Source organism: Mus musculus, chromosome 16 (assembly GCF_000001635.26).
Source record: "Mus musculus strain C57BL/6J chromosome 16, GRCm38.p6 C57BL/6J".
NCBI classification, from domain to species: domain Eukaryota; kingdom Metazoa; phylum Chordata; class Mammalia; order Rodentia; family Muridae; genus Mus; species Mus musculus.
This window is the reverse complement of record NC_000082.6, coordinates 64,795,596-64,822,806: the sequence shown is the minus strand read 5'-3', so window position 1 is coordinate 64,822,806 and position 27,211 is coordinate 64,795,596. Positions and strand designations below refer to the sequence as shown.

The 27,211-nt window shown below is 39.2% G+C and overlaps 1 protein-coding gene across 3 annotated transcripts in view; it reads left to right on the top strand.

Annotated features, from left to right (window-relative positions):
* Zfp654 (zinc finger protein 654) overlaps nucleotides 1–27,211 on the top strand; it is a 71,591-nt gene that overhangs the window by 29,131 nt on the left and 15,249 nt on the right. For all 3 annotated transcript variants that reach the window (XR_003951833.1, XM_011246018.3, NM_001347245.1), the window contains exon 3: nucleotides 8,101–8,182. Coding sequence is in view for 1 of the 3 variants with exons in the window: in NM_001347245.1 (NP_001334174.1) it covers nucleotides 8,101–8,182 (82 nt within the window). In the remaining 2 variants the exon portion in view is untranslated. The remainder of the gene's footprint in view (nucleotides 1–8,100; nucleotides 8,183–27,211) is intronic.

The window sequence follows — 27,211 nt, the reverse complement described above, 5'->3', positions numbered from 1 at the left end:
CTGATGACAACTGGACAAAGAACCAATCTGAGTATAGCCGTTATAACTAAAACTCAATGGCCGCGTATGACACTGAGAATGAGAGGAAAATACAGATACTAATGTTTTGTTTTGTTTTGTTTTTTAAGATTTATTTATTTCTTATATGTAAGTATACTGTAGCTGTCCTCAGATACTCCAGAAGAGGGCATCAGATTTCGTTATGGATTGTTGTGAGCCATCATGTGGTTGCTGCGATTTGAACTCAGGACCTTCGGAAGAGCAGGCGGCCCTCTTAACCACTGAGCCATCTTGCCAGCCCCCTAATGTTGTTTTCCTAACCTTTTTCTTACAAAAGGAAAAGCTGTTCATGAATTATACCATATTTTATCATCAGGTCCTCCAAGATTACCAGAAGAGTGAACTGGTTAAACTAGTAGCATTCATATGTGCAATGGCAAAAAATAAAAAGCTTAGCTTCTTATTCAGAACAGCAAGACATTTGGGGGCTATACCACAGGTTTACTAGTAGATTGCCAATCATTTTTATTTATCTTACTTTACTTCAAACTTGATTTTTCTACTATATATTTGTGATGGTTTGTATATTCTTAGCCTAGAGAGTAGCACTATTAGGTGTGGCCTTGTTGAAATGGGTGTGTCACGGTGGGTGTGGGTTTAAGACCCTCACCCTAGTGTCCTGGAAGTCAGTCTTCCACTAGGAGCCTTCAGATGAAGAGGTAGAACTCTCAGCTCTGCCTGCATCATGCCTACCTAGATGTTGCCCTGTTCCCACCTTGATGATAATGGACTGAACCTGTAAGCCAGCCCCAATTCAATGTTGTCCTTTATAAGACTTGCCTTGCTCATGGAGTCTGCTCACAGCAGTAAAACCCTAACTAAGAAAATATTCCAGTCAAGTTTTATTTGATTCACTTATCACACACAGTAATGTGGATAAAAGTATCAACCAATTTGGAAATCAGCGTCTATTATTTTATTGTTAAATTTGTGTTGGTAGATGCAGAAAGTGATAAGTGATGAAATATCCTATTCCTACCTGCTGATTGATGGTCATGAGAGAAAACAAAACTCATGCTCAGCATAACTTAGCTTTTAAAAACAAATCTTATTAATTTTAAGGTTTTTAAAATTGGTTATTTTATTTATTTACATTTCAAATGTTATCCTCGTTCCTGGTTTCCCCTCTGCAAACCCTCTATCCCATCCCCCTTCCCTCAGCTTCTATGAGGGTGCTCCCTACCCACGCACTCACTCCTGCCTCACCACCCTGCCTCATTCCCCATATTCTGGGGCATTGAGATTTCATACAATATATTGTGATCATATTCATCCCCACACCTCTCTTTGTTTCCTGTGACATCCACCCCACCTGCCTACCTCAGCTTACATTCTAACTGGTTTAAGTCAAACGCTCCACAATAAAGGCACAATGCAAGAAAAGACAAGAATGTTTCCAGGTATAAAATACTACAGTCTCTACTGTGTTATAACATGAAACAAAGCTTTACACATTTACACACGTTTTAAAGTGTGATTTTCTTTTTTTAAATTGAGTCAAAATAATCAGTCAGATCAGCTACAGATCTATAATGACTCTAGTGGGAAAAATGGACTTGAACAGACTGCAGATTTGAGCCCATAAATGGGCAACTTAAATATAGAAATATAAATGCTAGAAACTAAAAAAGCACAGTATTATACAGAATGGCTAGTGCTTTTGATGGACAAAAAAAAAAAAAAAAAAAAAAAAAAAGACTTGGGACTGTACTTTAAGCAAGCCCGTGGTTTGCCTTGAACAAAAAAATTGAATGAATCTTGAATGTTGACTAGTGGAAATTATTCAATTTAAAAGGCAAGGGAGAAAAAAGAGCTTTAGGAGCTATGGGAAAATATAAAACTATACATTATATATTTATTAAAATCCCAGAACAGTGGTTCACAACATTCCTAATGCTGTGACCCTTTAATACAGTTCTTCACGTTATGATCCCCCAGATCATAGAACTATTTAATTGCCACTTCATAATTGATATTCTGCTACTGTATCAATTGTAATGTAAATATTTGATATGCAGGCTATCTTATATGTGATCCACAGAGGCGTCACAATGATCCATAGGTTGTCCTAGAAGAAACATCAAAAATAAACCGGAAGCAATTTTGATAAAATTCTGAACACAAATTTTCAAAACTAAGAAGAGAAATGAATACACAGATCCAGAACTCAGTGCAAGTATGATTTCTCATGCACACATGCATACAGTTAGTGCCTCAACAGCCTGGTACTCAAACTGAAAACCAGAGAAGTGTTATTACTTCAAAAATAAAGATGCCAAACATAAAATAAAACGCATCTTGTAAGTAAAACTATGTAAGGCAGAACACAATGAAATGACATCTTAAAACAATGAAAGAAAAGGAAATCTCGGGCTGGTGAGATGGCTCAGTGGGTAAGAGCGCTGACTGCTCTTCCGAAGGTCCTGAGTTCAAATCCCAGCAATCACATGGTGGCTCACAACCACTCATAATGAGATCTGATGTCTTTTTTTGGTGTGTCTGAAGAAGCTACTGTGTACTTTTTTGTAATAATAAATCTTTGGGCCAGAGTGAGTGGGGGTCTACCAGAGTGAGCGGACCTGACTGGAGCAAGCGGGGTTTACTAGAGCGAGCAGGGGTCCTAAATTCAATTCCCAACAACCAGATGAAGGCTCACAACTATCTGTATAGCTACAGTATGTACTCACATACATAAAATAAATATTTAAAAAAAAGATTTTTAAAGGAAAAGAAAAAGAAATCTCTGAACTGAAATGTATTTCTAAGTTGGAAGAGAAATAGTCTTCAGCCAAAAATGAGAAGTTAGTAATAGTTCATTCCTGAGAGTCCTGAGTTAGGAGAAGCAGGGAGAGAGGAAGAAAGTTAAAACCTCTTCAGGGAGCACCAAAATGAGCAAACATTGGATATGCTAGTAATATCTGAACTATTATTGAAATCCACATGTACTTTTAATTATAATTTTGAGCCATAAAGATATTTCTATAGCTAGATTATACAGAATCTTTTTTGCATATTAGCATTGATTAATTTTTCTGTATTTGAGTTTTAGTTTGAACATTATCCACATTTGGAGGGTAGAACAAATCATGTGTGGGTTTTTTGTTCATTTGTTTGTTGGTATTTTAAAGTATTCAGCTGTACAGTGATTTGATATGCTGCTATCTAACACTTGGCTACTGAGTTGAGATGCTTTTAATATTTAACTGATACTGCTTTTTATTTAAGAGCTCTTTATCTTTGGCCTCATTAATCTATTTATTCTTATGCTAATGTGATACTGAGTTAATTACAGAGGCATTAGAGAATATAAAATCAGCTAGTCCTTTACTATTTGTTTTTGTTTTATAGGTTCCTTTCCTTTTCTATTTCCCCCTTTCAGTCCCCTCACCCTCACTTCCCCTCCTCCCTTCTCTTCTCCCCTCCCCTTCTGCTTGAGTTAGGGTTTCTTTTGCTGCAATGACCCAAAAGCAAGTTGGGGAGGAAAGTGTTTATTTGACTTACACTTCTGTATTGCTGTTGATGACCAAAGGATGTCAGGACAGGAACTCATGCAGGGCAGGAACCTGATGTAGAGGGTATGCAAAGGTGCTGCTTACTGGCCTACTCCCGTGGCTTGCTCAGCTTGCTTGCTTATAGACCCTGGATCCCCAGCCTGGGGTTGGAACCACTCACAATGCGCTGGGCCCTCCTCCATCAATTACTAAGTAAGAAAATGCCTTACAATTGGATCTTATGGAATTTTTATTTTTCAAATGAGGTTCCCTTCTTTCAGATAACTCTAGTTTGAATGTCAAGTTGACATGACTGGCTAGCACACCTCCTGTTATCCCTTCCCTCCTTCCCCTCTCATCCTCTCCTCTCCTTTCTCTTTTCCTTTCCTGAGACAGGCTCTCACTATGTATCCTTGGTTGGCCTGAAACTCAATATGTAGACTAGGTTGCCCTGGAACTCAGAGGAGATCCATCTACTTGTTCCTCTGGAATGCTGGGATTAATAAAAGGTGTGTGCCACCATGCCCAACTTTATAATCTTTTTTTTTTCTTTTTCTGTTTCTTTTTCTTGTTTTAGATATTTAGCTTTGTAATCAAATTCTCTCTAAATTTGTATGGTTAATGTATGTAGGTACATATAAGGCCCTAACTGTTTTCAAGTCTCTGAAGGCTCTCTGTAAAAGAAAACATTGATGTTAAATAGAGATTCATTCATTTATTTATTCATTTTAATTTTTATTTTAGTTTTTAGGAAGATAGCTTTCTCAATAACACAAAAGTACTAAGTGGAACAGGAATGCTGATGTAGAAGCTGAAGTTACCCAGAAGATCTAGCTAAGTAAATTTATAAAAGTGGTAGTTAGACAGCTTTCTTTATCTGTAAAGAATACTTGAAAAGGATCAACTTAAAAAGAGGGTAGGTTTACGTATTTGCTTGTGGAGCATATGTATATTTGTGTACAGAGCTGCCCTTGTGTATAGGGCAGAATTACCCTCTGCCTTAACCCAGAAGTTGGTGTTTTCCTAGATTGGCAGCCAGTGAGTCCCAGGGCTTCCCCTGTCTTTATACGGGGGTGTATGTCATTGCCCTTGGCTTTTATATGAATGCTGAGGTTCATAACTCAGGCTCTCATACTTGGAAAGGTCACACTTTATTCAAGGAACCATCTTTTCAGCCACCAAAGGTAGGTTTATTTTAGTTCAAAGTTTTGGAGATTCAGTCTATGGTTATTCCTATTGGGCCTTTAGAAACACCGTACAGGGGCTGGTGAGATGGCTCAATGGGTAAGAGCACCCGACTGCTCTTCCGAAGGTCCGGAGTTCAAATCCCAGCAACCACATGGTGGCTCACAACCATCTGTAACAAGATCTGATGCCCTCTTCTGGAGTGTCTGAAGACAGCTACAGTGTACTTACATATAATAAATAAATCCTTTTTAAAAAAAAAAAATAAAAGAAACACCGTACATCTTGTCAGAAATGTTCACAGATGAGAAAGCTGGTTACCTTATGGCAGCAGGAAACAGAAGACAGGAAGATATCAGAGACCCTTGATCCCCTTCAAGGTACACAAACAGTGACTTAAGAACTATTTCAGGATACTCCCACCAGTAACAAAAGCTGGTGACCAAGTTTTTATCTATGGCCTTTGGAAGACTTCAAACATGTAGCCATGCTGTTTAGTTTAGTAGTTAAGCTAAACAGATGTTTACTGTAGATGGCACAGCTGTGTATTACAAGATAATGCAGGATAGCTTCTGAAACTGTGTTGTGTGACCACACATGGTTAATTGAATGGGAAAGTTGTGAAAAGTTAGCGAACATAAAAGTCTGTACACATGAAATGACCAGATCTTAATTCATACTCAAGTACATGATGGGTTTAGGGTGTTTCTGGTACTGTTCATTTGTGTTGCATTGCACAACTTCAGCCTTGGTTCTAAACACACAACTCACATGCCTTGTACTTAACTACAGTGTCATGCTACGCAGTACCAATGAGTGCTATCTTAAACATCTTGGCTCAGATTCAAAGCTATTTCTTATAAATTTCAATGTTTTTACTGCACATTCAAAATTCTCTACATAGAGAAACATAATCACCTAATTCTGGAAAACACAGACTTTTAATAGTTTCCGATCAGTGCTCTATGTAAGTACCAAATTAGTAGTAGATCCTTGTATTGTATTGTGTTAGAATGCTTGATTGTAAAAGTTGCTGTTTGAGAGCTGACTTGAGTCTTATAAAGAAATGATAAATGAATTTGGGCTTAGGATTAGGTCAGGATTGTCAGCAATTTCTGAAAGGCCTCAAACATGCTTCTGTCATTTTGTACTATGAATTTATATGAAGAAACATTCTCAACATTGATGATTATAAAAGCAAAATATCAATCAACTCTGAAAAACACAGAACATATTCTATGTTATACATCGTACAACATATAAATTTCTATGTAACTAAAGTAATATATATATATTATATATTTTCATTTTTAGTCAGTGGTAAATTTAAATATATAATGAAGAATTAAGGTAAATTTTCTTATAATTATTATCAGTAAGTGATTATACCTTTTGTGCATACCTATATATCCAGAATCATGTAAAAATTTTTCAAGTGAAAGGAGCAATAAGAAAGGAAAAAAAGTTGAAAGAAGTACCTCTGTAACTCACAGATAGCCAAAGAAGTTTGTAGCAGTCCAGACTGACTCTTATTAGTAGAACCTTGTCTACCATTTCTGAAAGATCTAGGTAGGGCCTTTAAGAATTCTACCAAATATCTATCAAGCTAGTAGAATAATGGAACATCTGTTCACAACAGGATTTGCTGGGTTCAGTCTTAAAACCTACTGCTAAAAGAGAAAAAGAGAAAGATTCAAAATATATATGTATGGGGAGAGAAAGAGAAGAGAGAGAGAGAGAGAGAGAGAGAGAGAGAGAGAGAGAGAGAGAGAGCAAGCGCAATAAGTAGTGACTTAAAATTTCATGTCTTATTTTTTGACAATTTTATTTTATAAGGCGATTCTTGTCTTGATCCCCTGATGGACCCAGGAAAATTATATTATAATAGCAATGAAAAAACACTTGTAATGCATAGGAAGATTCTATAAAAAAAGAATATGTATGGGAATTTGAAATAGATTCTAATAACCGCATGGATAACTTTGAAAGGCTCAAGACTTCAGTAGAGGAATTAACTGAAGATGTATTAGAAAGATAGAATTACGCACAGAGCCTGGGGATACAAATGAATTGCTATAAACAATTTTAAAATAGGAAAAGTTACATCTTATAAGTACAGTGCTTTTTAGATAGCCCTGGGTAGGTACCTATCATGTCTGCTTAGGAAGTTAACAGGTAGATTTCTTGAATCCAAATGTTTGAGGGCAACATAGTGGGAGGGAGCCTCTAACGAGAAGAAGAAAAGTGGTCTTTGAGATAGATCTCTTGGAGAAGATGCTATTAAATATTGCTAAGTAGTCATCAAAAGGCAAATACATTGTCTAAACTCAGTTGATAAGAAGTTTGAGAGTTTCATTCCAACTTTTACTAATACCATAGATTTTCTCCTCTCTGGTGCTAGGGATTGAACCTAGGGTGGTGTTTGTGCTAGGCAAGGACTCTAGCACTGAGCTGCATGCTGAGTTCATTTCAGTTTTGTAAAAGTTCTATTTCACTTTGGAGCATCTGATGCTGTCTGGATCACGTTCAAAAGACTGGCTCAGAAAAGGAGAACCCAAACTTCATTGTTGTCTTTTTCTTTTTCATTATTAGAATATATTCATTCTACTAAATAATGGGCTTTTCCTATGAGATTTTTATTCACAGATAAGATTAAACTGTGACTGTATCATCTCACCAATCGTCACTGTTCACCCCTAGTCCCCTTTCCTTTTCCAGCTCATCTTTGACTCCTGACACTTATGCTTTATACTAAAGAGAGATAGTTGCTTTTATTAGTTTCTGATCTCCCTGGAAATCTACCAAAATATAAATATTGTATGTTGGTGAGTACACAAAGTTTCCCTTGATGTATGACATGTACACTCTAGGATTTCCTGTAGATGTTTAAAACCCCAGATAGCAAGGAGCTCCACATACAGTTTTTCTCCTACTTATTATCATATGATGCCAAGCTTGATCTGACATATTTTAGTCTCTTGTTGTCTATTTTGCATCATTACTTTTTGTGCTTTGTAAGTCGTTTTTGTATTTTCAGACATTATTTCATGTATTCCAGGCTGGCTTCAAACTTGGCGTGTGACTAAAAATGATGTTGAACTTCTGGTCTTTTTGTCACTTGCCAGGCTCTGGGATTAAAAACATGTACCAATATACCTCTTTCTGTGCTGTGCTAGAGAATGAACTCGGGGCTTTGCATATGAAAACTGAGCTAAATTCCTAGCCCTTTAATGAGCTTTTAAAAATCAAGTATTTATAAGTAAAATATTTGATACTAAAGAGAGAGATTATAACTTGGTAGTCTTTTAAAATAGAACAAAGCCACAAATCAATGAAAATTATATATATATTTTTTTCCTTTCAGGAGTTTCTTTGAGTTGCTCCTATTCTTTGGAAGAGATGAGTTTTATGAAGAACCCTTAAAGGATATTCTTGGCTCATTCCAGGTAAAATAGTTCACTATTTTATATTTTATACACGAAGAAATCAGTTTGATTCTCTCTCTAAAAATAGTTTATCATATTAACTTTTTGCTTAAAAGTTGTTATGGCCACTACAGTGACAGTTTTAAAGATTCCCCTATATTGGCAGGTAAAGAAAAATCATGAAGTCAATTTTAACTGAATTCCCAAGCGGCTTCTATCCTGGATTCTAATGTGGTTGCCTAAAGAACCTAAGCATGTGTGGGAACATAGTGCCTTTCCCTGTCTACAGCGTCCCCAGGTGAAGAAGCAGTCTTGCCCTAGAAGCAAGCTCCTTGCCCTATGTTTCTTTTTGTTTTGCTATCTGCTGATTTTCCCATCTCATGGAACCTCTGCAGGTTGTTGTTCTTGTTAAGAAACAAATCTAGACAAGAATGTCAAAGACATGAGATAGCTCAGTTGGTAAAATGCCTGCTCTCAAAAGCATTAGGATTTGAGTTTGGCTTCCAGTACCCATAAAACTCATTAGGGGTACTTGTGGAGGGAGAAAACCAACGCCCAAGGGGGTTATTTTCTTTCTTTTTTTTTTTTTTAAAAGATTTATTTATTTATTATATGTAAGTACACTGTAGCTGTCTTCAGACACTCCAGAAGAGGGCGTCAGATCTTGTTACAGATGGTTGTGAGCCACCATGTGGTTGCTGGGATTTGAACTCCGGACCTTCGGAAGAGCAGTCGGGTGCTCTTACCCACTGAGCCATCTCACCAGCCCCTATTTTCTTAATGCTACATGTGTGTTTACATATGTACATAAAATAAATTATTGTAGAAAAAGATCCAGACATAGATTTCCACTTCTGCAACTGTCATGCTGAGGAGGTGGTAATGGGCAGATGCTAGCAGCTCACTGGCTCTAGTTGAGCTGCATTGAGAAGCTCCAGGTTCAGTTAAAAGACTGTCGCAAAAATAAGGTGGAGAGCAATTGAGGAAGATGCCCACCATCAATCTCTGGCTACCACACTCATGAACACACTTCCTTGTGCACCTGTATACACTTGCACACATGCATGTTATACATACAATGCACAAAAAAGACTGATAACATTTCAAGACCTCTTCTATACATCTAAAATAGTTTGGTTCTTTTAGTCATTTCTTTAGGAACAACACGTAGTACACTATTCACTCATGTCTTCTCAGTGTTATCAGCACTTCTCTGGGTTGGAATAAAACACAGCAAAGTTGGGACATTCCAGGGGCTGACCTGCAGCCTGTCATATAGAACATTACTATAGTATTAAAGGCTTATAGCTAATCGGGAGTTTGGCTGTATTATAAAAATTATGAAATATCTAGCATTCTACTGTGTCCATTCTTAATTCAACAAAATAGATCAAAAAAACCTGTTTTCTAATATCAGCCCTTGGTAGGCAGAAGCAGGCGGCTCTCTAAGTTTGAAACCAGCTTTATCTTCTTAGTGCTTTCTGTATCAGCCAGAGCTATAGAGTGAAACCCTTTCTCAAAAATATGTAAATAGAAAATATCACCAAATCAAAGCAAAACTGTTTGTATGAAATTCATAATCTACTTAGATTACATATTCAAGTTTTTTTTTTTTTTCCATTTTTTATTAGGTATTTAACTCATTTACATTTCCAATGCTATACCAAAAGTCCCCCATATCCACCCACCCCCACTCCCCTGCCCACCCACTCCCCCTTTTTGGCCCTGGTATTCCCCTGTACTGGGGCATATAAAGTTTGCAAGTCCAATGGGCCTCTCTTTCCAGTGATGGCCGACTAGGCCATCTTTTGATATATATGCAGCTAGAGTCAAGAGCTCCGGGGTACTGGTTAGCTCATAATGTTGTTCCACCTATAGGGTTGCAGATCCCTTTAGCTCCTTGGCTACTTTCTCTAGCTCCTCCATTGGGAGCCCTATGATCCATCCATTAGCTGACTGTGAGCATCCACTTCTGTGTTTGCTGGGCCCCGGCATAGTCTCACAAGAGACAGCTACATCTGCGTCCTTTCAATAAAATCTTGCTAGTGTATGCAATGGTGTCAGCGTTTGGATGCTGATTATGGGGTGGATCCCTGGCTATGGCAGTCTCTACATGGTCCATCCTTTCATCTCAGCTCCAAACTCCGTCTCTGTAACTCCTTCCATGGGTGTTTTGTTCCCAAATCTAAGGAGGGGCATAGTGTCCACACTTCAGTCTTCATTCTCCTTGAGTTTCATGTGTTTAGCAAATTATATCTTATATCTTGGGTATCCTAGGTTTGGGGCTAATATCCACTTATCAGTGAATACATATTGTGTGAGTTTCTTTGTGAATGTGTTACCTCACTCAGGATAATGCCCTCCAGGTCCATCCATTTGGCTAGGAATTTCATAAATTCATTCTTTTTAATAGCTGAGTAGTACTCCATTGTGTAGATGTACCACATTTTCTGTATCCATTCCTCTGTTGAGGGGCATCTAGGTTCTTTCCAGCTTCTGGCTATTATAAATAAGGCTGCTATGAACATAGTGGAGCATGTGTCCTTCTTACCTGTTGGGGCATCTTCTGGATATATGCCCAGGAGAGGTATTGCTGGATCCTCCGGTAGTACTATGTCCAGTTTTCTGAGGAACCGCCAGACTGATTTCCAGAGTGGTTGTATAAGCTTGCACTCCCACCAACAATGGAGGAGTGTTCCTCTTTCTCCACATCCTCGCCAGCATCTGCTGTCACCTGAATTTTTGATCTTAGCCATTCTGACTGGTGTGAGGTGGAATCTCAGGGTTGTTTTGATTTGCATTTCCCTGATGATTAAGGATGTTGAACATTTTTTCAAGTGCTTCTCTGCCATTCGGTATTCCTCAGGTGAGAATTCTTTGTTCAGTTCTGAGCCCCATTTTTTAATGGGGTTATTTGATTTTCTGAAGTCCACCTTCTTGAGTTCTTTATATATGTTGGATATTAGTCCCCTATCTGATTTAGGATAGGTAAAGATCCTTTCCCAATCTGTTGGTGGTCTTTTTGTCTTATTGACGGTGTCTTTTGCCTTGCAGAAACTTTGGAGTTTCATTAGGTCCCATTTGTCGATTCTCGATCTTACAGCACAAGCCATTGCTGTTCTGTTCAGGAATTTTTCCCCTGTGCCCATATCTTCAAGGCTTTTCCCCACTTTCTCCTCTATAAGTTTCAGTGTCTCTGGTTTTATGTGAAGTTCCTTGATCCACTTAGATTTGACCTTAGTACAAGGAGATAAGTATGGATCGATTCGCATTCTTCTACATGATAACAACCAGTTGTGCCAGCACCAATTGTTGAAAATGCTGTCTTTCTTCCACTGGATGGTTTTAGCTCCCTTGTCGAAGATCAAGTGACCATAGGTGTGTGGGTTCATTTCTGGATCTTCAATTCTATTCCATTGGTCTACTTGTCTGTCTCTATACCAGTACCATGCAGTTTTTATCACAATTGCTCTGTAGTAAAGCTTTAGGTCTGGCATGGTGATTCCGCCAGAAGTTCTTTTATCCTTGAGAAGACTTTTTGCTATCCTAGGTTTTTTGTTATTCCAGACAAATTTGCAAATTGCTCCTTCCAATTCGTTGAAGAATTGAGTTGGAATTTTGATGGGGATTGCATTGAATCTGTAGATTGCTTTTGGCAAGATAGCCATTTTTACAATGTTGATCCTGCCAATCCATGAGCATGGGAGATCTTTCCATCTTCTGAGATCTTCTTTAATTTCTTTCTTCAGAGATTTGAAGTTTTTATCATACAGATCTTTCACCTCCTTAGTTAGAGTCACGCCAAGATATTTTATATTATTTGTGACTATTGAGAAGGGTGTTGTTTCCCTAATTTCTTTCTCAGCCTGTTTATTCTTTGTATAGAGAAAGGCCATTGACTTGTTTGAGTTTATTTTATATCCAGCTACTTCACCGAAGCTGTTTATCAGGTTTAGGAGTTCTCTGGTAGAATTTTTAGGGTCACTTATATATACTATCATATCATCTGCAAAAAGTGATATTTTGACTTCCTCTTTTCCAATTTGTATCCCCTTGATCTCCTTTTGTTGTCGAATTGCTCTGGCTAATACTTCAAGTACTATGTTGAAAAGGTAGGGAGAAAGTGGGCAGCCTTGTCTAGTCCCTGATTTTAGTGGGATTGCTTCCAGCTTCTCTCCATTTACTTTGATGTTGGCTACTGGTTTGCTGTAGATTGCTTTTATCATGTTTAGGTATGGGCCTTGAATTCCTGATCTTTCCAAAACTTTTATCATGAATGGGTGTTGGATCTTGTCAAATGCTTTTTCTGCATCTAACGAGATGATCATGTGGTTTTTGTCTTTGAGTTTGTTTATATAATGGATTACATTGATGGATTTTCGTATATTAAACCATCCCTGCATCCCTGGAATAAAACCTACTTGGTCAGGATGGATGATTGCTTTAATGTGTTCTTGGATTCGGTTAGCGAGAATTTTATTGAGGATTTTTGCATCGATATTCATAAGAGAAATTGGTCTGAAGTTCTCTATCTTTGTTGGATCTTTCTGTGGTTTAGGTATCAGAGTAATAGTGGCTTCATAAAATGAGTTGGGTAGAGTACCTTCTACTTCTATTTTGTGAAATAGTTTGTGCAGAATTGGAATTAGATCTTCTTTGAAGGTCTGATAGAACTCTGCACTAAACCCATCTGGTCCTGGGCTTTTTTTGGTTGGGAGACTATTAATAACTGCTTCTATTTCTTTAGGTGATATGGGACTGTTTAGATGGTCAACTTGATCCTGATTCAACTTTGGTACCTGGTATCTGTCCAGAAATTTGTCCATTTCGTCCAGGTTTTCCAGTTTTGTTGAGTATAGCCTTTTGTAGAAGGATCTGATGGTGTTTTGGATTTCTTCAGGATCTGTTGTTATGTCTCCCTTTTCATTTCTGATTTTGTTAATTAGGATTTTGTCCCTGTGCCCTTTAGTGAGTCTAGCTAAGGGTTTATCTATCTTGTTGATTTTCTCAAAGAACCAACTCCTCGTTTGGTTAATTCTTTGAATAGTTCTTCTTGTTTCCACTTGGTTGATTTCACCCCTGAGTTTGATTATTTCCTGCCGTCTACTCCTCTTGGGTGAATTTGCTTCCTTTTTTTCTAGGGCTTTTAGATGTGTTGTCAAGCTGCTAGTATGTGCTGTCTCCCGTTTCTTCTTGGAGGCACTCAGCGCTATGAGTTTCCCTCTTAGAAATGCTTTCATTGTGTCCCATAGGTTTGGGTACGTTGTGGCTTCATTTTCATTAAACTCTAAAAAGTCTTTAATTTCTTTCTTTATTCCTTCCTTGACCAAGGTATCATTGAGAAGAGTGTTATTCAGTTTCCACGTGAATGTTGGCTTTCCATTATTTATGTTGTTATTGAAGATCAGTCTTAGGCCATGGTGGTCTGATAGGATACATGGGACAATTTCAATATTTTTGTATCTATTGAGGCCTGTTTTGTGACCAATTATATGGTCAATTTTGGAGAAGGTCCCGTGAGGTGCTGAGAAGAAGGTATATCCTTTTGTTTTAGGATAAAATGTTCTGTAGATATCTGTCAGGTCCATTTGTTTCATAACTTCTGTTAGTTTCACTGTGTCCCTGTTTAGTTTCTGTTTCCACGATCTGTCCTTTGAAGAAAGTGGTGTGTTGAAGTCTCCCACTATTATTGTGTGAGGTGCAATGTATGCTTTGAGCTTTACTAAAGTGTCTCTAATGAATGTGGCTGCCCTTGCATTTGGTGCGTAGATATTCAGAATTGAGAGTTCCTCTTGGAGGATTTTACCTTTGATGAGTATGAAGTGTCCCTCCTTGTCTTTTTTGATAACTTTGGGTTGGAAGTCGATTTTATCCGATATTAAAATGGCTACTCCAGCTTGTTTCTTCAGTCCATTTGCTTGGAAAATTGTTTTCCAGCCTTTCACTCTGAGGTAGTGTCTGTCTTTTTCCCTGAGATGGGTTTCCTGTAAGCAGCAGAATGTTGGGTCCTGTTTGTGTAGCCAGTCTGTTAGTCTATGTCTTTTTATTGGGGAATTGAGTCCATTGATATTAAGAGATATTAAGGAAAAGTAATTGTTGCTCCCTTTTATTTTTGTTGTTAGAGTTGGCATTCTGTTCTTGTGGCTGTCTTCTTTTTGGTTTGTTGAATGATTACTTTCTTGGTTGTTCTAGGGCGTGATTTCCGTCCTTGTATTGCTTCTTTTCTGTTATTATCCTTTGAAGGGCTGGATTCGTGGAAAGATATTGTGTGAACTTGGTTTTGTCGTGGAATACTTTGGTTTCTCCATCTATGGTAATTGAGAGTTTGGCCGGGTATAGTAGCCTGGGCTGGCATTTGTGTTCTCTTAGTGTCTGTATAACATCTGTCCAGGCTCTTCTGGCTTTCATAGTCTCTGGTGAAAAGTCTGGTGTAATTCTGATAGGCCTTCCTTTATATGTTACTTGACCTTTCTCCCTTACTGCTTTTAATATTCTATCTTTATTTAGTGCATTTGTTGTTCTGATTATTATGTGTCGGGAGGAATTTCTTTTCTGGTCCAGTCTATTTGGAGTTCTGTATGCTTCTTGTATGATCATGGGCATCTCTTTTTTTATGTTTGGGAAGTTTTCTTCTATTATTTTGTTGAAGATATTAGCTGGCCCTTTAAGTTGAAAATCTTCATTCTCATCAATTCCTATTATCCGTAGGTTTGGTCTTCTCATTGTGTCCTGGATTACCTGGATGTTTTGAGTTAGGATCCTTTTGCATTTTGTATTTTCTTTGACTGTTGTGTCGATGTTCTCTATGGAATCTTCTGCACCTGAGATTCTCTCTTCCATTTCTTGTATTCTGTTGCTGATGCTCGCATCTATGGTTCCAGATCTCTTTCCTAGGGTTTCTATCTCCAGCGTTGCCTCGCTTTGGGTTTTCTTTATTGTGTCTACTTCCCCTTTTAGTTCTAGTATGGTTTTGTTCATTTCCATCACCTGTTTGGCTGTGTTTTCCTGCTTTTCTTTAAGAGCCTGTAACTCTTTAGCAGTGCTCTCCTGTAAATCTTTAAGTGACTTATGAAAGTCCTTCTTGATGTCCTCTATCATCATCATGAGAAATGTTTTTAAATCTGGGTCTAGATTTTCGGTTGTGTTGGGGTGCCCAGGACTAGGTGGGGTGGGAGTGCTGCGTTCTGATGATGGTGAGTGGTCTTGATTTCTGTTAGTAGGATTCTTACGTTTGCCTTTCGCCATCTGGTAATCTCTGAAGCTAGCTGTTTTAGTTGTCACTGTTAAGAGCTTGTTCTTCAGGTGACTCTGTTAGCCTCTATGAGCAGACCTGGAGGGTAGCACTCTCCTTAGTTTCAGTGGGCAGAGTATTCTCTGCAGGCAAGCTCTCTTCTTGCAAGGCAGGTACCCAGATATCTGGTGTTCGAACCAGACTCCTGGCAGAAGTTGTGTTCCACTCACTAGAGGTCTTAGGATCACGTGTGGATTCCTGTGTGGGCCCTTGCGGGTGTCAGGCGACTCAGCTGGCAAGGTAGCCGGGGCTCGAGTGGAGTGGAAGGGGTTTGTGCCCCAGATCAAGCCCGGGTAGCCTGCTTCCCTATGTACCGCAGTCTCAAGTTCCACGCGATTGGATTGGGGTAGGCGCTGTGTTCCACTCACCAGAGGTCTTAGGGTCCCGTGGGGAGTCCCGTGTGGGCCCTTGCGGGTGTTGGGCAAGACTCTGCTGGCAAGGTAGCCCGGGGCTCGAGTCTCGAGTCGAGCGGAAGGGACTTGTGCCCCAGATCAGGCCCGGGTAGCCTGCTTCCCTATGTACCGCAGTCTCAAGTTCAGCGCGATTGGATTGGGGCAGGCACTGTGATCCACTCACCAGAGGTCTTAGGGTCCCGTGGGGAGTCCCGTGTGGACCCTTGCGGGTGTTGGGCAAGACTCTGCTGGCAAGGTAGCCCGGGGCTCGAGTCTCGAGTCGAGCGGAAGGGACTTGTGCCCCAGATCAGGCCCGGGTAGCCTGCTTCCCTATGTACCGCAGTCTCAAGTTCCGCGCGATTGGATTGGGGCAGGCACTGTGATCCACTCACCAGAGGTCTTAGGGTCCCGTGGGGAGTCCCGTGTGGACCCTTGCGGGTGTTGGGCAAGACTTTGCTGGCAAGGTAGCCCGGGGATCGAGTCTCGAGTCGAGCGGAAGGGACTTGTGCCCCAGATCAGGCCCGGGTAGCCTGCTTCCCTATGTACCGCAGTCTCGAGTTCCGCGCGATTGGATTGGGGCAGGCACTGTGATCCACTCACCAGAGGTCTTAGGGTCCCGTGGGGAGTCCTGTGTGGACCCTTGCGGGTGTTGGGCAAGACTCTGCTGGCAAGGTAGCCCGGGGCTCGAGTCACGAGTCGAGCGGAAGGGCCATATTCAAGTTTTTAAACACTTATTTTATGTTTAACTTTGTCTTTGACACTCGTTGGCAATGTCCTTGTCTTAGTTAGTGTATTAGTCAGGGTTCTCTAGAGTCACAGAACTTATGGATAGTCTCTATATAGTCAAGGAATTTATTGATGACTTACAGTCTGCAGTCCAATTCCCAACAGTGGTTCAGTAGTAGCTGTGACTGGGAGTCCAAGGATCTAGCAGTTACTCAGTCCCACACGGCAAGCAGGCGAAGGAGTGAGAGTACAACTCCCTTCTTCCAGTGTTTTTATATGGTCTCCAGCAGAAGGTGTAGCCCAGATTAAAGGTGTGTGCCACCACACCTTTAATCCCAGATGACCTTGAACCCTGAGATGTCCCTGTCTTCAAGATCTCCATACCAAGATCCAGGTCAGAAACTTCTATCTCCCAGCCTCCAGATTAGGGTCACTGGTGACCCTTCCAATTCTGGACTGTAGTTCATTTCAAATATAGTCAAGTTGACAACCAGGAACAGCACTACAGTTAGGTTTTAATGCTGTAAAGAGACGCCGTGATTACAACCACTCAAAGCAAAACATTTCATTGGGGCTGGCTTACAGTTTCAGGGATTTAATCCGTTATTGTCATGGTGGGAAACATGGTGGGTGCAGGCACACATGGGGCTGGAGAAGGAACCGAGAGATCTAGGTCTTTATCCTCAGGCTGCAGAAGAGAACTGAGACCCAGGTCCTCCATCTAGGCCACACCTAAGAGCTCCTGCGACGATTTTCTTTCTTGAAGTTCTTTACTCAGGAGGTGTTCTTTGAGTGCCACACTGTTTTCACCACTATGCTCCATGAAACAACAGTAAGTAGAATAGTGCGCTCCTGTAATTGTGACAGAAAGACAACAAGACTTTAAAGTGACTGTTTTGGAAAGCAGTGGCTGCCTTAGAGCAGATAGAAGCTAGAGAATGCTGCTGCAAGGGTACTGGAGAAGGACATGTCAGTGATAAAGGAAGTGTTTGTTGACGATGTCCTAGAGGTGAAAGTTGAGCACTGATAATGGGAACCATCTAAGTGAAGACACTGAAAGATTTTTTAAAATTTGTTTTATTAAAGTATATTTTTAAAGTTTTGTATATGGTATATATGAGTGGCTATGTCTGCATGCATATTTTTCCAACTCCAGCTAAGGTTATCTTTTTGCTTAAAATGCATGTAAACATTTGTGAAGAGACATACCTGTATTTCTTCTCTTGTGAACAGAAGTGTCTTAGTTAGGGTTTTACTGCTGTGAACAGACACCATGACCAAGGCAAGTCTTATAAAAAGCAACATTTACTTCGGGCTGGCTTACAGGTTCAGAGGTTCAGTCCATTACCATCAAGGTGGGAGCATGGCAGCATCCAGGCAGGCATGGCACAGGCAGAGCTGAGAGTTCTATGTCTTCATCCAAAGGCTGCTAGTGGAAGACTGACTTCCAGGCAACTAGGGCGAGGATCTTAAGCCCACACCCACAGTGATACACCTACCCCAACCAGGTCACACCTCCAAATGGTGCCACTCCCTGGCCCAAGAATATACAAACCATCACAAGAAGTAATCAGTTACTGAAAATTCCCCACAATATACTCATGTGTACATGCACTTTCTGTCTTTAATCCCTTCAATATCTCTAATTCTGGCTGAAATAGAAAGCCCATCCTCATGACCGCCTTCTCCCTACCAGTTTAAAAATCTCTTCTGCCAGGCAGGCATGGCGGCACATGCCTTTAATCCCAGAACTTGGGAGGCAGAGGCAGGTGGATCTCTATGAGTTCGAGCCCATCCTAGTCTACAGAGGTAATTACAGGACAACCAGGCCATTAAACAGAGAAACCCTATTTAGGGAAAAACAAAACAAAAATAAAACAAAAGAATAAATAAAAATCTCTTTTTCCATTTCTGCAATTTTGGCTTCTTTGTAGTTTGAACTTATTTGAAGCTTTGTAGGTTTAGTTTTGCACTGTGTAATACTGGCTAGCCTAGAATGTACCATGTATCCCAGGCTGACCTTGACTTTGGGGCAATGTAACACCTTTGTGCCAGTCTCCCAAATATTAGAATTAGAGGAATGGGTCATTACACATAGCTTATTGAGCCTTCTAACTCATAGAAGCTTTAAAACCTTTGGGTTCCATTTTAGCTTTACATGGTGAATGAACTTTCATTTTCTGTTCTGAGTTACTGCTGTTAGTATTCCCCAGGCTTCTTACCTTTGGGATCTAGCAAATGTCAGTAGGCATTCTTATTCTGTATACCTCTATAAACGCTTGTACTTGCAAAGCCCGGAAAGCTTCCAGTTTTTGACTGATTATTGGTAATAATAGTTATAATCTAATGTAGCCTTTAATTATTTTAAATATATTGTCCTAGTAAAAGTCCTGTTTCCCTGAGTATCTCACCTCTGTCCATATTTTGTAGTGTCATACAAAATATGTAAATATGTAGGTTTACAGTTGTGTTTTTTCTCTTCCACATTAAATGGGACAAATTCTGTTGCTAATATCTTAATGCATATTAGATTATCTGAGAGCAGAGTTAATTCAGATTATGATTTAGGAGTTAAAGGTGGGACCTGGTGGTCGGCTTTCTAACAACCTCCTAGATTATATTGATGCTACTAATCCCTAGATCTGTATTTGATTACATTTATGTCACCTATTACATGACAAATGCCAGTTTTCCCTAGATGGGGTACAGACTACAGACCAAAGAAATGATTTCAAATCTAGCTGGGTGAGTTTTGGGGGTTTAATGAATGATGCCTCACCAGAGTTGCTTCACTAGAGTTCACTGTACAGTGTTGAGGCAGCTCCAGTGGAGTCCCCGCTTCCCAACAATCGTTTACTGCTAATATAGCCTCCTTCCTTTGAGAGGGCAAAGGGTTACCAGAGGAAAGAGCTCCAGTCATCCAGATAGAGTTTCCCGTGTGAAACTACAAATAATCCAGTTTTATAGTTCACTCTACCTCATGCTAGACAAACTACATATTTTAGTTAATAGTTTCCTCACTTGCTGGCAAAATGCCACTGACACTGTGTTCTTCAGACAGGTAGTGACTAAAACCTAGTTTTTAAACTTATTCTTTTCTTTCATGAATTTCTGTCTACCTAAAATTGGAGTTTCTCAAATATAAGTTGTAAACTTTGTTTAAAATTTCCTGAATAAATTAGAGGGAATCTTTATTTTTTTATTTTTTGAGTTTATCATATGAGGATATCAGTTCCATATCTCCTCCAAGTTCTTCTGTGTTCCTGCAATTCTCTTTCAAATTCATTGACTCACCATCATCATCATCATTTTTATATAGTAGAAACAGCCCTACAGAATATATTTAGGTTTGCTGAGATGCACATGTGTTTGGGGCTAACTGCTTGGTTGTATCATAATGCATGTCTTGTTTAAATCATTACTGTTGAGATATTGTGGTTGTAGCTTCGCTGTCATGCCTAACCAACAGTATCTTACAGCAGGCATCCCTGCCCTGGGGCTCTTAGAGTCTTTCCATCTCTTTTTTTCTACAGTGCTCTCTGATCATTAGGTGTAGGAGATGAGTTAGTGGTGTGTACCCCACAATCATTTATTTTCTGCCTTTTTAACCAGTTGTGGATTTCTGTAATATTCTCTATCTGCTGCAAAAGATGTTTCTTTGATGAGTTGAGAGCTAATTTATCTGCGTGTAGAAAGATAAGTATTTAGACTGCAGTTAGAAATTATATTGGTTTAGGAAAATAACAGTCATCCATTCTCCTTTAGAATCTTTGACTTCTCCAGTCACGGGATGTTTATTTGACCAGGCATATATTCCTTTCTATTAAGTGGACCTTACATTAAACTAAGTGTCTGTTGATTTCCCCAAGATGAAAGTGTGACTATTGAACCACTGAGGATATCTGCTAGGCCTGTTGATGTTGAAGGAACCTTTATTTTTTTATGGCCAAATACAGCACATAATAATTTCTGTCTTAGTTTTGAGTTCCAGTAGTTTTTCTTTACCTTTACATATTATGTATTTCTCATAGGATGCACTTACCTCTTCATCATACAGATTAATACCTAATTAAATGACAAACTGTACAATGATGAAAAAAATAATTGTGCATTCTGGATGAGGGCCAGTCTTAGAGTTTTACTGCTGTGAACAGATACCATGACTAAGGCAACTCTTACAAGAGACAACATTTAAGTGGGGCTGGCTTACAGGTTCAGAGGTTCAGTCCAATGTCATCAAGGTGGGAGCATGGCAGCATCTAGGCAGGCATGATGCATGAGAAGCTGTGGGAGGGTTCTACATCTTCATCTGAAGGCTGCCAGAAGATTGGCCCCCACATGGTTAGGAGGAAGGTCCCATTGCCCACTCCCACAGTAACACACTTCCTCTAACAAGGCCATACTTCCTCCTAGTTAAATACCACTTCCTGAGCCAAGCATATTCAATCAGCCACAGGGTCTTAAGCAAACTACTCAGACAAGAAACTAGATGTGGGTGCTTGTCTGGGAAGGCAGTTAACTACAACAAAAAACAAATTACTGTAAAGAAGCAATCCCTAAAGTTGTTTTAAAATTCATACTTATACTTATGACTATGCTGTTCAACTTTTCAATTTTCAGAGTTAAGAATGTTGCAAATTAAGAACCCATGTTGAACAAACTAGATATCACAAGGGAGAAAAATCAGGCAGGCAGTGAACTCCTCTATTGTAACAAATTACAGAATTATCAATGACCATGGTTTATTTCAAGGGTAAATAGATTTAGTAAGGCATTAACCAAGCTGATAGAATATGAGAAAGGGCAACAGAAACAAATAATCCAAATACCTGGAAAACCAACTATATGTCTTTTATGCATACTGATCAAACAATTCACAGATATGTTCATTAAAGAATATATAATGACTAATCAAATAAGTCATAGAAAATTTTAAAAATTGTTATTATAGTTAGTGTAAATATTCTGTAATCTCCAGTTATTCTGGAAAAATGAAACAGAAGGTGAGAGGGGTGCATACAGCGGTGAAGAACTAAAAGCTTGGGTTTGGTTATTGAATGCATGGGGATCAGGAAGAGGAAGAATCGCTGTTTGAGGAATCTAGGTTGAAGCAACTGCCGTGTCCTTTCTAGAAGCAGTAATGATTGAGTGAAGAACAGAACGTAGGAAAATATAACTTTTGCTCTAGATATGTTGCATCTAGATGCTTAGAGAATATTTATATTTCAAGTTTTATTTTCCTAGGTATTTTTGTTTTTGTTTATAATTTAAGGTCACTCTTTCTCATTGGTACATCAAGTACTTGTTTCTCCTAAAACCAGAGACTTTCCATTAAAGCCTCAAAAAACCTAGCTATGGTCCATAGGTAGTGTACTTTGAAAAATTATCCTAAAGATTCAATTTGGCAAAGTTCTACTGCTGGTGTTCAAAACATTCTTCATGATGGTGATCATGGTGGTTGGAATGGCAAATGTCCCCCATAAACTCACATAGTCCCCAGCTAGTGGCACTATTTTGTGGGCGAGGCTATGGGACCATTAGAAGGTGTAGTGTTGTTAAAGGAAGTACCTTTCTGGGGGTGTGGTATTGGGGATGTACAGCCTCGCCCTACTTCCAGTTTGCTCTGTCTGTTTTCTACATGTGGTTGAAGATGTGATCTCTCAGCTTCCTGCTTAGGTTGTTTGTTGCCATGCCTCCCCCACAATTATGAACCCTCCCTCCGGAACCGTAAGTCAAGTAACCTTTCTTTTACAAGTTACTTTTGTCCATGGTGTTTTATTGCAGCAACAATAACTAGTATAGTGGTGTCTTAGTCACGATTTCTATTCCTGCACAAACATCATGACCAAGAAGCAAGTTGGGGAGGAAAGGGTTTATTCAGCTTACACTTCCATACCAAGGAAGTCAGGACTGGAACTTAAGCAGGTCAGGAAGCAGGAGCTGATGCAGAGGCCATGGAGGGATATTCTTTACTGGCTTTCCTCACCTGGCTTGCTCAGCCTGCTCTCTTATAGAACCAAGACTACCAGCCAGAGATGGTCCCACCCACAAGGGGCCTTTCCCCCTTGATCACTAATTGAAAAAATGCCTTACAGCTGGATCTCATGGAGGCATTTCCCCAACTGAAGCTCCTTTCTCTGTGATAACTCCAGCTGTGTCAAGTTGACACACAACCAGCCAGTACAAGTGGTTAAAAGAATACAACTCTATTATATTTATAGAAGATACTTTGTGAGGAGCAGTTTTCTTTCTTTTTTCCCCTCATTTATTTATTCACTTTACATCCTGGCTGTTGCTCCCACACACACACAGTCCTTCTCCCCCACAGCCCCTCTCTTCTTCTAAGGGGGTGGAGGCTCCCCTTGGGTGTCTCCCCAACTGTGGCACATCAAGTCTCTGCAGGGCTAGGTGCATCCTCTCCCACTGAGGCCAGACAAGGCAGCCCAGCCAGGGTAACAGATTCCACAGACAGGCAACAGCTTTAAGGATAGCCCCTGCTCCCTGCTCCAATTGCTAGGGAACCCAAATGAAGACCAAGCTGTATACCCACTATATATGTATGTATGTATGTGTATATATATACATACACATACATACACACACACACACACACACACACACACACACGTGGGATTAAGTGGGACTACCCTGTATATGTTCTTTGATTGGTGGTTCAGTCTCTGAGAGCTCCCAAAGGGCTCAGGTTAGTTCACTCTGTTGGTCTTCCTTTGGAGTTCCTATCCCCTTCGGGCTGCAGTCCTTGCCCCAACCCTTCCATAAGAGTCCTTGAGCTCTGTCCAGTGTTTGGATGTCTGCATGTGTTTCAGAGAACAGGTGTGCTAGGCTCTTGTCTGCATGCATAAAAGAGTATCACTAATAGTGTCAGGGATTGGTTCTTACCCATGGGATGGATGGGTTTCAACTTGGTCCAGTTATTGGTTGGCCATTCCCTCTGTCTCTGCTCTATCTCCTGGATCTCCTTTTGTTGTTTTATTGCTGTAGCTAGAACTTCAAGCATTATAATAGGGAGAATGTGGGTAGCCTGGTGTTAGCCCTCATTTCCGTGGAAATGCTTTAAGTTTCTGATTTTGTTTGATGTTGAATATTGGCTTTCTGCATATTGCTTTTATTATGCTGAGGTTTGCACTTGTATCCCTGATCTCTCCCAGTTTTAACATTGAAATGGTATTATATTTTGGCAAAGGCTTTATCTAATGAGATAATTACATGATTTATTTTCTTTTTCAGTTTGTTGATATGATAGATTACATTGATTTTGTGTGTGTGTGTGTGTGTGTGTGTGTGTATTGAACCAACCCAGCATCCCTGGTATGAAGCTTACAAGGTGCATGATGTTTCTGATGTGTTCTTGGATTCAATTTGAGGTTTTTTTTTTTTTTTTTTTTTTTCCATCAATGTTCATAAGAGAGATCAGTCTGAAGAGTTCTTTTTTGGTTGAGATTAAGGAATTTGCCCTGTTGGTGGCAGGTGGCACAGGGGGCAGCATGACCTCTTATTCTCCAGACTGCATGTGCTTATTCTGATAAATTGGATTTTGTGTGTATTTCTTTATGTGGGAACCTGTGTTCAAGTAAATCTTACATACATATCTTAAAACTTCAGGTTTTGTATTATATTAGGGTTAGAATAGTAAGAATAACACATTGTCTGAGAGCTGAATTAATTCATTGCTTATTTAAAACATACAGAAATTGTGATGCTCAGTTTAAAATTCTTTATACCAATTATACAAAGAGTTTTCCTGAAATCTGTTGATTTCAAGATTTCTGTAATTTTTTTCCCTCAAATTTGGTGGTATGTTGTTTATGTATGTGGTATATATACTTCTTAGAGTGAGGATGTGTATGCCGGCCAGTGAGTTTCTGTCCTCAACAAGGTGGAAACAGGCATGTCTGATTTTTATGTGTTGGTACTTAGGATTCAAACCAAGGTCCTCCTGTTTATATAGCAAGTAGTATGACTCACTGAGTCATCTCCCCAGACCAGAATAAACTCCTAATTATCTAAAGAAAGTAAAATAATAATATTCAAAATCCTCATCTTAATGTGATAATTAAGAGTGGATTGGTATAGATTTTAATACTGAAATGACATTAAATCTGTTGTGGATTGAAGTAGATAATAAAGACTTCTTGATTAGTGGTAATGTGCAAAGACAACACATTAATTAACTAATTAATTGATCAACCAATCAATCAATTACTTGACTTAGTGGATGGTTTTGGATAACACCGTGGAATTTGTAGAAGGAAGAGTGACATGAGAAAAGGGCACAGGTAAAATACAAGGTGAATTTAAAGTGTTTCTCGGACAGGGATGGAAAGAAGGATGTGTCACATGTAATAGTAATGGTCCAGGTAGGCGGGGCCTTAAATTTCTAATTATGATGAGCTAACGAAGGGGTCAAACGTGGATGTAAAAAGATCCAAATACTGAAATACAGCTTTATAGACAGATGTGGACTTTAAAATGGCAACCAGTTTAGGAATGAAAAAAATCTAATTTTAGAACAAAACATTAATTCCACTTTACAATGGATTCTGAAAGAAAAGTGAGTAGAGTTGTTTGCTTCATACCCTTGGCAAAGGCACAGTGTTGAAAGGAATTAGCTAAAGGGAGTATAATAAGCCCACTTCAGTAAGCAGCAGTACTAAGCAGTGAAGGTAGAGGAGTGTGTTGATGTCCATCCATGCATTGTTTCAGAAACATTCTAAAAACATGCCTAATGCTTCAGGAGAGAAATTCTATAGTGCAAGAGGTTCTAGGCTAACTTTGGGGGTGTTAGTTTGAATATCATGCGAAAGCCATTAATACTATCTAAAGAAAGCAACTATTTTTATACTTAATTATTCTCGTTTATTCTGTTTTTTTAAAAAGTAGCCCACACTGAAAGGATTCGTTTTCATTACCTATATAAGAGTTATTTTCCTTAGTAGTACTCTCCAAAATCTAATATATTGACAAAAGAAACACACACAGACATACCAGAATAATCATACTGATGGGTTACACATTAAATGAGAAAGAAATAGTTTAAAATGTATCCTACCAGTTGGAGAGTATATATTGTAATCCTAGCCAGGGTAGAAGAAGTACACCCTCACGTGCATGTTGCAGTAAATCTCCATCCCAAATATGCCCGGCAATGAAAACATGACTCAGTTAATATGAATACATGCTGTGCACCTAGATTGGGCAGATCTACCACTACACTACCATCTTCCACATCCAATCTAGGTGCACAGCATGTATTCATCTTAGAACTTGCCGTTTCTCCACGCCATGTGCTTCTGCTCCGCTTTTCTTCTTCCTCCTTCTCTGCCTCCTCTCCTTTTCCCATTTTTCCTTATCTCTTCCCACCTTCTGCTCTACCTTCCGAATCATCAGCTCTCCTTTATTTTACAAATTAAGGTGCATAGCAGGTTTACAGGAAATCACCAAGTGCTGACTCATTTCCTAATTCGCAGGTACAGACAGGAGAACAGAATTAACATTAAATATAATTAGCCCCAGGGCTAGCCACAACACGTTGATATCCTCACTTCCCAAACTTTCTTGAGTTTGGTAGTTGTTAAAGGTTGTCAGAGCTTTCTCTGAGAAGCTTTCAATGGTCTCAATTAGGGACTTTAGAGCCCCCTGTTTTCTTTTTAAACTAAATTTCTACCCTTTTAAAGAAAATTTATAGGATACACTAACATAGACTGAGTCGAGTTCTAAATACCTCAGCATAATTGGCAATATAACTTGTAATTCATATGTATTTACACATATGATACCCCCACGTACCCTTTAATAATAAATGTTACAGCATGCTGATAAGAAAATGCACATTTTTTAATACTCAGGCATCTAGGTACCCTAAAATATATTATTTATACATACCACATGTGCACGTTCTTTGAAAATGTTAAAATATTCTAAGAACCGAAAGCTCACCTTTAGTGAGCACTTACTATGTGCAAAGTACTGTCCCAAGAGCCTTCTAGTACTTACTGTTATTATTTAATCTTCACAACAATCTTATGAAGTGGGCTCTCGAAATTAACTGTTAGAGCACAGAGAGGTTAAGTAACTTGCCCACTCTAGGATTTATTTTTATACTTAGTTGTTTTAATTTGGAGACACCCTTCAAGGCCATTTAGGAGATAACTTATTCTAACAGTTGGACATAATGGTTGTCTTCTTTGATGAAATAATTATGTGTGTGTGAAATAACTATATATGTACAAACACAGACACACAAACAACTGTACAATTGTGACTTCTTTGGTGTGATGTACTCCTAGTTCCTGTTACTTGGGAGCCTAAGGGAGGACTGATTAAGTCCAGCAAATTGAAACCAATCTTTGGAACAGGGACACCTCATTTGAAATTCTTGTTTTTCAGTTTCTCCCATCTTGTTCTTTATTAAATAAACCCCTTTTTTCTCTTAAGCAATAAGTTAAAAAACCAACCAAACAAAACTTAGAATTAACTTTTAGGTCAAAAATATAATGTTCAAATGATATAAAAACATGATAGTTTAATACAAGTAAAGTAATAGCCAGTGTGAATTTGTTAGTTGATAATTCATCTGATAAGTCAAATATTTTAATGCCTTTCAAAATGCTTAAACAGTAT